General features: G+C 40.9%; 1 protein-coding gene across 7 annotated transcripts in view; it reads right to left on the reverse strand.

The window, feature by feature from the left end:
* ARIH2 (ariadne RBR E3 ubiquitin protein ligase 2) overlaps positions 1–15,034 on the reverse strand; it is a 32,665-nt gene that overhangs the window by 14,187 nt on the left and 3,444 nt on the right. For 3 of the 7 annotated variants that reach the window (XM_030043288.2, XM_030043290.2, XM_030043291.2), the window contains 2 exons: positions 13,949–14,295; positions 901–968 (listed from right to left, as the gene is read on the reverse strand). In XM_030043288.2, the coding sequence (XP_029899148.1) occupies positions 901–968; positions 13,949–14,197 (317 nt within the window). In that variant the 5' untranslated portion in view covers positions 14,198–14,295. Of the gene's footprint in view, positions 1–900; positions 969–1,744; positions 3,481–3,543; positions 3,665–13,948; positions 14,296–15,034 lie in introns of those variants that run through there. The other 4 variants (XM_030043292.2, XM_030043293.2, XM_030043294.2 and 1 more) reach the window with 4 other exon arrangements.

The following is a 15,034-nucleotide window of genomic DNA, read 5'->3' on the forward strand; positions in this document are numbered from 1 at the left end:
CCTGAGCTGCTATGCAGGAATCTCACCTGCTGTGTTCCCCACAGAAAAGCTGTCACAGGATGCATGGTAACTAATGAGCCAGTTACCAAAGATGCTGCAACAATATCCATACATGAGATGCATTTCCCATATGTTCTCTGGATGAAGTTGCTGGCTATAGGGCCAAAAATGGCATGGCAGAATGAGTCAGACTGATGTGCTCTCTATTTTCAGACAATATTCAGTTCTGAGCCAGTATTTTCTGGAGGGGCTGCCAGACAGCAGTGCCTCCTGACACACTTCCCGTACATGTTTGGGCAGAGTCCGAACCCTCCTTTTGAAATCAGTTGAAGGACTCTGTTACAGTAATACTGACCAAGCAACAAAGGGGCTGCACTTCTCAGTTCTCTCACACCATCTTCTCCTGCTCTCCACATGCTAGTCAGCTTGGAAAAAAACATCACTTACGTTCAGAAGGAGCAAAAACTTCAATGTGAGTGTACTACTAAAGAAAATATCAGCATAAGTTCAGTGCTCCTTTATGATTTATGGCTCATATGTTCAAAACAGAACATACCTTATCTTTTTATTTGTTAAAATAAATAAATATAGATGCAGCACTCTCAATCTGTTATCTCAAAGTTTAAGCTAAATGCATCTACAGGGTTCCCAGTGTGACAATAATTCCTCAGACTGAAAGACATTCACCATCACTACCCTCTCCCTGTTTACAAATTTCTTACAGGCAATGCAGCCTCAACAAAACAGTGTTTTTCCTCTGCTCCCTGGAATGGACTGTGTGGCCTGCTTTCAGGTTCAAAGACACTTGTCAAAAAGACACCTGTGGACCACCCTGAGCATTCTTGCAAAGCAAGGGGGAAAAGCACTGAGTGCAGAAGAGATAAGACTATTTACACTTACCTTTCCAAAATCTCTGAGATTTGCCAGTGGAAACTAACTAATACTAGCTTTGCAACAGCATGTGATACCTAGGTGGGAAATAAAAGAAAAAAAAAAAAGTCAAGTTAGGCATATTTTGAGGCCACACCTCTGCTTAGGACTATGATCTTCTTATAAGACTAATAAATTGTACAAACTTGGTACAACATCCCAGCGATACTCAGATCCCATTAAACTACTAGACATAATGCTCACAGCCAGTGCATCTGCAATATACAGGCTGGAATGAAGCATGGATGTACCCAAACTAACTCACATAGTCACAACAGCACAGAGAGGAAGGAATCAAGAATTCACTGGATTAACTTAACTGCTCATGGAAGCCCTGTATCCAGTCCTGACTGTGGTTGCCACCTGAGAGGCCCAGACTGGGATCAGGGTCCTCACTAAGTGTGCAAAGTAGGCGCCACAGGGCAGACAGATAGCACTTACTGAGCTGGAGAAGCAGTCACAAGCTGCAACACAGGCATGCTGTGACAGCAAAGGGTAGGGGGGACACCCCCCCCCCCCCCCATTTTCCCAAGCCTTCACTGCAGAGAAGAAAATTATACGCTAGACTGAAATAGGAAGATAGAAAGCTACTGTGACAGGGACTATTTCCATGCAGAGTTGCTTGCATTACGTGGACTCCTGGCAAGCACTAGCACAGTCCGCGCTAGCCTGAGCACCCTCTAGAATACTGCAACACGACATTTAAAGTCATGTTACAAGGACACAAGCAAGTAAGTTCTCCTTTGCTTCTACGCATTGGTTTATTTCAGAAGAAAAGAGACTGGTCTGCTAGCACAAAAAGGCTCGTACCCACCAAGACCACAAGCATCTGCTGAGCTGCTGGACCTTCAACCTGCCTCTTGACCCCTTCATGGCTTTATCAGGCCCATGGAGTTCAAACAAAACAGGTCTCCTGCAAACAAGACACCTCTTCCAGGGGAATTCAGAAGGCTCATGACCCCTGCTTCCTCACTGCTCTCTGTGCTAGGAAGCACCTGGGCAAGCCCAGTGGTCTGCACATTCTGCATTCAAACACCCTCTGACGTTAAACGGCTCTAACTCCCACACTCCAAGACAAGCTGTCAACATAGCACCTCTATCTCTATTACCCGTATAGAAAACACAACTCCTTCCATCCTAGCTGCAGGAAGAGCTCCTTTTTTTCTCTAGAGAAGCTGTCAGTCCCAATCATCCACTGAAAAGCCATAAGCCTTCTTGAATCCTGCTACAGGTGGATCACAGGATCCAACATACTGGTAATACAGATAAACAACAACCCCAACACAACCCTGGAAGGAAAAACAAGCAATGTTTGCTGCTTCTACAAAACAGATAGGCTCTGCACACATAGGGTCAGCATACTCATTACTCTTCTAAATCTACCCCACTGAAGAGGTGCAGTTTCACAACACAACACAACTGACCTATTCCTGCCACATGATACCACCCTGGTCCTGCACTGGCATTTGTCAGAGCTGGACGGTTGGTTCAGCGAGCTAAAGCAGCATAGCACCAATACATGATGTAGCTGGGGTTTTTAACTGGCTCTTAGCCACCTCTACTTTCTGATTTGCCCACTTTGCTCACCACTACGAAAGTAATAAAAAAGAGTAATTTTCAATGTTCAAATAATCCTTTTTCTAATGAACTGAAGCATTAGCTCATGCTGTGTAAGATCTGGTATGTCACCTTCCTCAACTTTACCAGTGATGTGACCCTCAGAAAACAAAGGCTGCCCAGGCAGCACTGCCCTCCCTCCCAGCACAGAAGCCTGTGATTAGATGGAGCGTGGCAGACAAGGCTGCTGCTGACAACACATACAGTCTGCTCCAGTTTGTACAGATGAAGTGCCACTGCCAGCCTTGGATGGGTTATCTTAAGCCCCCAGCCTGGCAGACCCAGACAGACACCTTTGACTTGCTTGTACAAGGCAGACATCTGCATTTCGCGTTTGAAAAACAAACAAGTATCAGGAACGTGGTCTCTACAAGACTGGCTTCCTGCAAATGCAAACCACATGCTAATGAATCATTCTTTAACAGCAATGAAATTATTTCTCAGTAGCAGTAAGGAAGAACTACCATCCTGACAAAAAAACCCAAGCCACCAGACTTAACTGGAAAGTTAAGCTGTAACATATGAAAATGAGTATTTTCCAGGTGGATTTTCAGAGCCTGAGGTGTAGCATCTGTTGCAGCATCATGACTCCATGACCTCCATGAAGTTACTTGTTCCCAGAGAAGGAACCAAGTACATTCAAGAATGAAGATGTATAGAAAGAGAAATACAAATACCAGCATACACATTTCTGAAATCTAACAAACTATCCTAACAGAATCAAATGCTTTTGAGTCAAATTATTTGTCAGGCATTATGTGGAATTAATGCTCCACAAAGATGCCAGATTAACAGTTCTAGAAGAATAATAAAGCTTCTGTGACCATTCCTATTTTGCTCCAACTGCAAGCAATGACTGGATCAGCTGTAGTGCTAATTTTATTACTTTCATCATAAAAGCACCCAAGAATAAAACATTTTCAATTCATAAAGCCAGGTTCATGACATGAATCCACTTTCATAAAAGCCCTGAAGCAGAAAATTTTTTGATACTACCTGATTGGAGTGCATGCGATCTTGCAAAAAAGAAGTCCCAGAGTCAGCCAGTTGCAGCAACGTACCCACAGTCTGCTTGGCATGGAAGTATTAGTTCTTACACGTTAAAGATAGATAACATTCAAACTGTAAGAAAGAGGGATGGGAGAGGAGCAGATAACTGATGAGGCTGGGGCCGTGCCTGCTGAGTGGAGTCTCACCACATTACAGTCTACATCCTGTTCACCAATAGTAAGGTTGGTAATTCAGAAGGCAAGCGTGAATACCATCAGGGCCCAACACTACTGGAGAGATTCAAGAAAACAAGCATGAGAAGAAAAACAAGTGTTTAAACAAAAGCCTGCTTCTATTGATTAGCAGCGCTCCCCAGCCTCTTCAATGATTGTACATTCACAATGAGTGAATGATTGTACCAAGTCAGCCAGTTCTTCCACAATAACACCCCAGAATAATTGAAGTATTTCTTTGTAAGCAGGAGCCAAAACATGCTGAGCACAGAAAAATACCACTGCAATCAGAAGTTTGGTCCATATGTACATAATTCATTACCTTACAGTACTGGAGAAGCAACGTACAGAAGCTGATACTGCTGGCTGAAGTATTCGGTTAGAAGACATCGATGCCCCCTCCGTATGCATGCACTGCAGCCTCGCAGCATAGGAAATAAGCCTTGGTTGCTGTTCAGGCACACTGTCCAATATAGCATTTCCTGAACAGTCATAAGTTTCACACAATGAAAGATCTCAAACTTATAAAACATTTCAGAAAGAGCTACGATTCAGTCCCCTATCAGTCACCAGGTGCCACAAGAAGTTCAGGTTATCCAGGAACAATAATTCTTTGTCTCAGACACAAAACAAACAAAAAAAGATGCCTTTGATAAATCATCAGCTTTGTTTAAATTTTCCTATTCTTGTTTCAGAATACTAAGACTCAAGAAAGATAGTGAGATAGCCCACTTGGTGTCTTGCTGGCAGCAGGTCATTTCAGTAAAATACTTCTACAGACCACAGTGCAGAAGGGAATGCATATTCTAGATGTTGCACTTCTATTTTAATTTTTGTCTGCAACTGACGAATTGTGCCAATGCTTCTACATAGCTTGACTTCTCCAGAACTCTTCTAGCTGTGATTAAATTTATTAAAGTTTAGAAGATGAAAGCTGAAAGCAGTAGTCATGCTAAAAGATGTCTGTCTTTCCCTCACTCTCATTTCCCCATTTTCTCACCATCAGCTTAAAACTTCGAGATCAAAGATCAGCTCAGTCCAAATCTGAACCTGGAAAATTTCCGACTGAAGACCAGGCTTCTTTCTTCACGATGGGGTGGCAAAACTGAAGAGAGAGGATCTCATCCAATCTGCAATTTCCAGCTTCACCTTAAAACAGGAATTTGGTCACCTCAGAAGCCTCCTCCAAACCTCTGTCAGCTTAACTCTGACTTACCAGTGATAGAAGGCTGCTGATTGCCAGAAATGGGCACCAAACACTAATGTTTATCACTGCACTGGAAAAGGGGTGCAGTGTGTATGCACACAGGAAGGGTACCAAGAGAGAACAGCTCTGCATAAGGGAAAAACTCTACAGGAGTTGTAAAAAAAAGTCTGAAAAATTTACACAGCGCTGGACAAAATTAGATTCTGAAAGCAGAACAAAGAAGTAATGCCATCGCATTAAATGCGCATCTATTCACTTTCTGGAAGAGAGCACAGTATTTTTTTTTCTTATTATTATTTCTATCTCCATTTATCTCCTGGGTTCTTTACTCTCCAAGATAAGCAAAATTCTCACACTTCTGAAGTGTGAGAGAGTCTAGCACTCTTTAGGACAAGACAATATCAAAAGAATTTTCAAAGAAGCTCTGTAGGTACCTTGCTGCGTTTAGAGAGCTCTAAGACAACTATGTCTCAACTTGCTTCCCTAGATAAGCTAAGTTGTTTGAAGAGCTGAAGTTTCATCTCTCTACAGCAGAAAATCTTTTCAACCATGCCACTTTGACAGTTGCTAATTCAGACAGAAATGTTTCCTAAAAGCTAAAAACCCACCGTCTTTTGTAGCGCTTATATTCTACTGAAATTGCTCATGCATATTTATGTTGCATGCATATGTTATGAGTTCATTTCACTTTTCTCCAAGGGATGGCCTATTTTTTGGAGGTGTGTTTCACTTCTCACTTTTGCAGAGATATGGTATCAGGAATTTAAAACGAGAATAATCACATGATTCTCAAAGAGATTCAATTCAGAATGAGTTGCAGATATTATGATCTGGTTGGAGCTGACATCCCATGGCTTTGCACCAAGCTGACAATTCCTGTTACATCAGGGTTGCACTGAAATGACTGGCCGAGATGAACGCAAACCTGGCATAAAGAAATGCAGCTTCCATTTCTTGTCTTTCCCCTAATCAAAGGTTTTTATACAAATAGATTTAAGCAAATAGGATTAATCTTGAGAAGCATCTCTTTTAATCCACGCATAGTTTTTGTAATTTCTACAGGGAAAGGATGAACTTGGGAAGATACTGGTTTGTGTTGTGCATCAAAACTTCTAAAAACACACTCTTAAATTCCTTACAACAGTAAAAACACACAGAGCAAGAGCCTCTGAAATGGTTGCTGTTGGTGAGCAACTATGGGCAAAATAGAGAATGAATTGAGCTGGCGGTAGAGAACAGTAACACCTTAGAAAGAAACCATAATTTCTATTGAATAATTTTGCTAAAGAAAATCTGTCCCTTCAGACATGCTTTACTTAAGGATACTTAGGTAAAGGAAGTGACCCACAAATGGAAAAAATACTATTTTGCACTTATTTCTCTTGTGGAAAGTAGATCTGACTCCCTCCATGCCCCATCGGAAAAACTATCCAACTGCCCTGTTTCTAATGGAGGATTTCTCAGAAAACAGCAGAAATATTAGGAATTACGAAGAAATAAAAGGGCAACCAAAAAACTTTTTTTGGACCACATTTTCTCCTTTGTTTTGATCTACCTCTCTTTTAAGCAGACTTCCAATATGCAATCCTGGTAGAAAACTCATGAGGCTGCAGGGGCTTGAGCTGTGATTAACATCACCTACCATAAACTCCCCAAGCGTTCAAAGTCTTGTAGCAAAGTCCTCCATATCTGTTACAGGTTTCTGAGTATTAGAAGGCTGTTTTCAAAATTGAACTCAAATTAATTTTACTTATCATGAAAAAAAAAGACAAAGTTACAACAAAACCAGATACCCTGCTCTTTTTTCTGGGTTCAGACAAGCTTAAAAAAAGTGAGAAAAAGCCCTCCATCTTTAGGTTTCACTCACAGTATTGCTTACAATTTGTCTGACATTTCAGCCCCTCTCCTGATTACAGACTGCAGGCTACACCAGGGAAAGAAATGCAATTTAGAGTCTGTAGCTGCAGTCTCAATACCATGAAAAAGGTCTTGACAAACAGCACTACACGAGCTCTGCTTCATCACAGGGTTTTAATCTGTACCCCGTCACTCACCCTCTGGCATGCAGAGACCTGGTGTCAGTCTACAAGATTAGAAGCATATTTAGGAGGCAGGGTGCAGTTTGGGAATGACAAATTCTGCTGGTGTTATACACATGGTTTGTGAAGCTGTCAGTGCACAACCTAGTTGGCCACATACTGAAGAAAGGGGATCTCGGGTTAAATTCTAACTCCTTCTCCACACTTACACATTGCTTTAATCCATCCGCTCTCCTACACAGGACAGCAACAATTTCAACTGCAGCTGCCAACAAACAGGATCAGTAGGATTCAGCTAGGAAATCTCAACATACGTATTTCTCAAGCTGTTAGGCTATTCTTCCTGAGGAGATTCAGAAATAAATTAACAACAACAAAAAAAAAAAACCAACCCCAACACTTAAGCAAGATGGTATGCCAGAAGGCATTATTACAAAATAGCTATGAGATTCCTTCTTTGAAGGATTTAGAGCAAAAGAAATGCAGCAAGAAAGCTGTAAGACAGCACACGGATATAAGATTGACATGAGACTCCCCAGCTATTCTTTCCAAAGTAATGTAGTGTCTGATAGCATCAGCGCCCAGTGCACGCTGCGCTGTGCTCCCCATGCGCAGCCAGAAGCCCCAGCAAGACACCCCACTGCTGCACTCAGCTCAGCCCCTGCCTAGGTGTTTTCCCAGCAAAACACAGGAGAGGTGGACAATTCCTTCTGGTTGACAGAAAGGAGGATGCACAGGGAGGAAGCGAAGGGCAGATAATAACCTGAATCCACACAAACGTGGCCAGTGGCTCAGGACACAGGACAGCCAACTCCAACTGGAAAGTGCTGGTGCGTGCACACAGCCACAGCAGCACGCACATGCAGAGCGCAGGGCTTAAGTAACTCTGCAGTAAGTAATCCCAGTCCAGTCCCAAATAACATAGTCCTTTACTTGACAATCCCAGCTTCTAAGGGCATTTTTCTTTTATTATAAAAAGATGAAGAGGAAGAACATCTGCTTTGTAAAACAGTGTTTCGCAGTACACAACATAGCTCATTTCTGCTGCGCCATCCTTAATAGGCACAGCACACAAATTTGGCAGTGCACTTCAGCGGCTTCATGCCGCTCCTGTGATCGTGTTGTCCAGCTGTAAGCTTGCAACATGAAACAGTTACTGAAAGATTGTTTCGGCATTTTTAATGACTTGTGTCTTGACTACCTCCCACCAAGATCATACTCATCAACAGCTGTGAACAGTTTTTTTTGCTCACTGCAGAGTCATACTGGCTGTAAGATACACTTAAGGCATGAATCACAAAGAAATGTGTGGGCTATAATCACCCTCCACATTTGTGGCTCATTTTTCCAATCAAGTTGAGAATTTCAGCAGTCCTGGGCAATAAGTAAAAAAACTGGTTTCTCTCCTCAAATGACTTCATGAAGTTGTCACAAGGTTGCAAGGTCTGGGCTCTCCAGCCAGCTCTCTTATCTTGCTGACCAGAACTCTACCAAAACTTACCAGGCTTTAAGAGAAAAAAAAAAAAAAAAAAAAAAAAGCAAAAAAAAAAAGCCCTTTAGGAGCCAAAATAAAACACACACTAAAGTTAGTTAGGGACATATTCATGTCCTCTTGGTGTTTAACACACTACTGAAGTATAGGCATTGTGAATCTAGTAGGCAAGAACACAGCTTTTGTATAGCAGAACTTCCAGGATCTTTCCGTTTGGGAACAAAAAGTGGGTAAAGGACAAAGGTACATCTCAAACGTGTGTGCTCCTAAGGGTTACAACTTCAGACTGGATGCCCCACATAATGTCGGCTTGATATTAAAACACAGACAAGGTACAGATGTAAATCTGCATGTCCTGACTAATCTAGGGCTTACAGGTGCTTCAAAATAGTGTGTTATCATTGCCAAACAGCACCATGGGGGTTCTGTGGAAAAGTCTACCACTTATAATAAATGATATTTAAATATTTATTCATTGTTTACTAATATATGCTAATATTTACCAATGTTGGTTCTTATGGACATTAACTTTGAACACAAATTTTTCAAACCCTGTTCTTAAGTACGTGCATTTTAGTGTTTCAAGGGGCTTTAATACCTCTCCTGTATTTGAGGTACTTAGGTACAGCTAGTCTTTTCTGACTGGCATTTTACGTTGCATGTAAGTTTCATGAAGTCATTAGGGCATCAAAAAGGATGACTATGCAACACTGCAGGTTTGTTCAGATAAGCACCCCTTACCACATACTTGGTCACGGTTTGCACAGCGATACAGGGAGACACACACACCAGTGTCTTGACATCTGGCTTTTTACAGACTTTTTGTGATCACATTGAACAGGCATTCTGTGAGCGCCAACTCCTTCGGGTAGAGCTGCTCATACAGGCTGCCAATCTCCACGCACATGACTCTGGATCTGCTAAAGATGGTATTTGAAAAGGACCGCTGCCAGCATTCTACAGCTCTACAAACTAACTGTTCTGTGTCAGCACAATTTGAGTGTGTGGAACAGTTTCAGAGGGCTGTGTTTTTATGAGCAAATACTAATTTGGTTGCATCAAAAGATGTGACATCAACAAGGTGAGCAAGAATATATGAAAAACTGGTTTATCTCTGAAAGATCAGTAGTGATAACATGGATTAATAGATTCAGAACTATGTCATGACATCAAATAGTTTTTGCATCTACCAAGTTTTATTCTTCAAGGGACAGGGCTAAAAAACACATCACAAGCTGTTATTTCAAGGAGTGAGGGAAGTAAGCTTTTTGCTGTCTGGTAAATACTAGCAGATTACTCACATTAGCAAACTGAAAATTATAAGTTCTTCAGTTTTACAATTCCTTTGGGTTTAGTGGAAAGACATCAGTATCAATTGCCTGTAAAACAACAGGACTATCTTTCTTTGTCACCTTGTATGTGCAGAAATCTCAGCTTCCTCATGACTGACAATCAGCTTCTAAAAAGATCTAAAGTCAAGGTAACATTTTTTTCATAAATTGTAATTGCAATTGTTTTATCTGGTGGTTTATATCATCAGTTTAAAAAAAAAAAAAAGGTAAAAACTAGAAAGATCCATCTCATCACTGAAACAGAAACTACTGCCAGTTATTTGGAACATCACAGATATTCCAGACTTGTACAGAGACCCTCAGCAGAGCCAGGAAGTGTCATTCACAAACAAAAACAATATGACATCATCACACACTTAATTGCTTGCCAGTGACAGGGTCAACTTTGTTTGTACAACTGTTGAGTATAGTACTGTTTGTATGCATGTACTGATACTGCCACTCCAGGACCCACAATCACTCAATGACAGTTGACAGAGTTATCTTGAAAACAAACTTATTACTACACAATTTTAATTCATTACTTTTGAAAGATACTGGATTTTATAATTATATCTACTTTTTAAAAATAACTGTTGTAGATTCCTTTGTTGGTCTGCAGGCAATACATGCCATTCTGCTTTCAAGAGTATTGTCCTTAACAAGTGTTGACTGTTGGTGAAGTGACCTTTTGAAGAATTAAAAGTGATCTGCTTCAATTCACAGGCCTTTTGGTCAGAGAACCACAGAGTTTTGGATATTAGTTTGAGATTTTCTTCTGGCATGTTTCAACAGAGATAGCCTGTCCTAATTTTAGTCAGGGTATTAACTGAACCCTCCACAAACAGACCTCCAGATTAAAGCACTAACCAAAAAGCAAACATTCCCTCTTCTTTTTTCTTGGAAAGCAAGGATCTACTCACAGTTCTTACTAAAACCAAAATGAGGAAAAACTTTCAGAGTACCACTTACAATGTCCCTCTAGCTTCCATATCGTTCTGGGATAACCACTACTGTAGTTGCGGGGCTGCCACACAGCACAGCTGGTTGCATCTACCACTAACTTATTTGTACTAATTCTTCTATTCAGAATTCCCCACCTGATGCTGGGTTTCATGCTTTTATCAGACTTAAGATTTTAACTGATTTTTGTCTCTAACTGGGGTACATGAAACCCAAGTGTTTTGTTGAAGAGACCGTCTCTTTCAATGTTGCATTCAAACTTTTGAACATATGCTGGGTGCTCACACCTGACCTGAAGTTAGCCAGTCAATGCAAGGTTTGTTCAGTTGTCTAACTTCAGTAGGAGTGAGAACAAGGTCAGCTGTAACTCATGGGGAATGAAAAAAGGTAGCCAAGAGGGTTTCCAAGGAAGTTCACCCTTTACCTCAACACTTTTAAGAAAATAGGAATTCAACAGTCTGAAATAGCTGAACAAAACAGTTTAAAACACAAATGTTGAGGGTTAATGAGCACAGCAAATGAAATACTATTTAGATTGCTATTAGCTAATAACAGTACAGATTGCAAGTATGAAGATGTAAACCTCTGAATACCTGTTTCTGATCTTAAAAGCATGTAGACAATGTATCAGAGAAAACACACACTCAATACACACCCCCCCCCAATTTAACCTTCATAAAGTGAATCACCTGATGACAATATACAGTGGCGGAACATTCAAACACAGCTTTGAGCCCATTTATTGCATGCATTTTTTTCTTTGCTTTAGGGAATTGTATTAGTCTATTCATTTCTTGTGATAGCAAATTGCTCAGATACCATGTCATGCATTGCCTTCGTCTTCGTACCTCCTGAAGATAGTCTTCAATTTACCTTCATCTTTCCCTGTCGGGACAACCACTCTGCCTTAAATATGAGCCAATACTGAAAAGCACTATATAACCACTAGCTATCACAAGGTAGAGGAGATGAAATCAACAAAATGAACTAGCATGCTCCCAAAGAACAACCACCACTATCCAAAAAACCCAAGACATTATGAAAGGTAGTCTTCAAAAGAAAAAAAGAAGTTTTTAGAGCTCAAGCAAATTAGAGGAAAGAAGTCAATACAGTTCTTAGAAAAGTCTGCCCCTGTTTACTCATATCCATTAAGTCGATGGAAAATAATGATAAGAAATAGTTCAACATGTTCTATTCAATTTCCTTCTTCTCTATGCTTGCTAATTCAACACAAATTCTTTCCACTCCAGTTTGTCTCAGAAAACTAACAAAATTACAAGTTTCCTTGGGGGAAGAGAGGGGAAGGAAGAAACAGGGTTGCTGAAGTATTGCAAGAAAGGATGCCAGGAAACAAAAAGCACACGCTGCAGATACACAACAGATTTCGAAGAAAAGTGCAATTCTTGCACCATGGTTGCTAGTGAAGAGAGAGTTAATGTGGCACTTCAAGACCTAAAGACTTAGCGTGTGGCTTACAAGATCACAGTTTGTCAGGTTTCTACCCAAATTTATTTTTATCTTCTCATGCACAAACCGAAATGTGTAGCACTTCATTTTTAAGCAAATATGCAGGCATATTCTTGGTATAAAAGGAATGCAAAACGTTCTCTCCTTGGGTCATATTTAGGGCAAGATTCGAGCTAGCAGGTTGGTATTATCTGGTCAACTATAATATTTGCTCAATGGGACCTTCAGAATTCTTGGAAAATTTCTTTTAACTTTGGAAGCCTGATTTTAAAGACTAAATAAAGTATTGCTTTTGTTAATTTAATTCAAGAGAACAATGTGGCAGGGTTCACCTTTTTGAAGGGTGCTCCATTTGAAGGCAAACAGTAAGGAGCAGAAAAGCTGTTCTAAATCTTTACTTAATCGCTAAGAACCAAGAGCAACTGACAGCTGGATCAAGAGTGCCGACCAACTATTCTCATTTTTTCTTTTCTTTTGCCTCCCTTTTCTGACAATCTGTAGAGAACAGCAGGCATTTTGAAGAAAACACAGACACGAGTTTGACAGTCAAGAAAGAGTAAAACTTCATTTTCTAAGGTGGTGAATGCTGGGAACAAGCACAACAGATGGCAAAAACAGCTAGAGATGCAGCAAAAAGTATGGGTGCACTTTAGACCCTATTGTTTATAGGCTTCATAGTCCTCAAGCTTTATGGTTATACTGTTTCTAAAGGACACTGATGTGCAAATAAGGATCAAGAAGTCTCTCATTTTTTTAAATTAGGTTTTATTCAGACCAAATGAATAGGAGTCGAAACCCATCCAACATGGTTTTTTATATGCTACAGTCACCTGTCCTGCTTTCAGGGGTTGTTCCAGAGAAGAACAAGCACCAGGAGACCTGTTACAAAGTAGATGCATCGGTAATTTCAACCCAGTGTCAACATCTAGAGCTTAGAAAACTCTGCTTTCCTCTGACCTGCACTGGGACCGAAGCACACTGACAAGGCAGAGAGGGAGCCTCCTCTTATTACTAGTCTGCGCTACAGTAATCAGTTCCACAAAGAGAAAGAGAACTTCACAGAAGTCTTACTGAGCATAATACCATGGAGCTGACTCAAGAGTGTGACTCTTCTGTGATGAATTAGTCACTACAAGAGCTGGCAAGTTCATTGTACTTTAATTGCTGTCACTGCAACAGTAGGGTTAATACCTGGCACGACAGCTGATCTGTCTTTGAAAGTCTATGATTATTCTCTCAGAACCAACAAAGAAAGGTGTTTTTGTTAGAATTACAGAGTTTTAGCATGTCTTCCTATCTGTCAGTTATCTTCGCATACACAGGTGTACCAATCTGCACCATTATGATTTGGTTTGTTTCTTTTCTACATATCCTCTTTGCATTGTGTTAATGCAGAGAGTTATAACTCAGGAATTTTGGTCATGAAGCTCAGCTCTGTAAAAAAAATAATTGTAAGAATCAACATTCAATAAGGAAGATTTTTCAGGCCCCAGAACCAGTATGCAACAATTGTAAACCTTGTCAAGTCAGTTTTGAACCAGGGACCTTCAATAATGTTCCTCCAACCCCCCATAACAGTAATACCGCAACAGCTTTTATTTCAAACTGTATGCTCAGCATTTGCCTTCTCAATCACAGCCTTGTTTTACACCTGTGTTAATGCAGAAACCTTTCCTCACCTTTAACGTGGCAGCCAAGCTGGCCATGTGTTCATTCAGAGTGCTCTCCGACTCCTTGTAAGTCAGGCAGGTGAACTGATACTCCTCTGGATCAAAGGCATCTGCTCCCTGCTGCTCCACGTCGTTAGCTACCCCATCATAATAATCCTCAATATCCCCAGGATCCTCATCCTCTTCCTCCTCCTCGCAATTAGGGTCATAATCCTCTTCATTGCTGTCAGAGCCCTGGCTGTTCATGTCCACGGACATCTTAATGCCCTGTCAAACTGCAGACCAGGAAAACAATTGCAGCTTCTTTTTCTCCTCCAAACTTTATCGTTCTTTTGATTTCATCTGAGCTCTGTCTCCTAAGGGGGGAAAAACAATTTCTTCTGTTGCCTAAGAAATTGTAAGAGAGGCCACATCAACATCATACAGGCGGTCAAACAGCCAGGAATGGCCCAGCTAAAGAAGATTCTGCTGTGCAGGACCCTGGTTTGGATCCACTGCGACTTTTGCACCTGCAAAGCCAAGGCTAATCTTACAGGCGAGGTCTAAAACCTCGGAGATTGGCTTATTACATTGCATCCTAGCCCCCAGTGCGGGTCCCGAGACTTTTGGCATTTGGAAGGTGGCTGCATAACCTTCACTACAGCTCTTTTCAGAGCTACAACTAAATTTATGACATTAAGTTTTTACCAACAGCCTGAAGTGCTGCAGAAAAGCATCATATCCATTTCACCAACAGGAAAAAACACAAACCCCTTAACTATGACCACAGTAGCTAGAAAGGCAACCTGTGATACCCTGTACAAGTCCACATTGCTTCAGAACCACAGCCATTAAGTGGGACTTTGGAAAATAAGACAAGCAAACAGATACCTCACACCCAATTTAAGAGTCTTCAATACCATCTCAAAAGAAATGGTGAAATTAGCTAATCCCTTTAAGTAGGTTCTACTGGATGTGATGTGGCCTGGGCCTTACATCTGAGGGGGAAATAAAATTAATTCTCTCATTTTATTACCTTCTCAACATACACTTATTACCTTCTGAATGTAGAAATTTATGTTCAAGTGTTGACAGCCACTATTCAAGAAGAATAAG

The sequence above is a fragment of the Aquila chrysaetos genome, chromosome 20, assembly GCF_900496995.4.
Source record: "Aquila chrysaetos chrysaetos chromosome 20, bAquChr1.4, whole genome shotgun sequence".
Classification (NCBI taxonomy): domain Eukaryota; kingdom Metazoa; phylum Chordata; class Aves; order Accipitriformes; family Accipitridae; genus Aquila; species Aquila chrysaetos.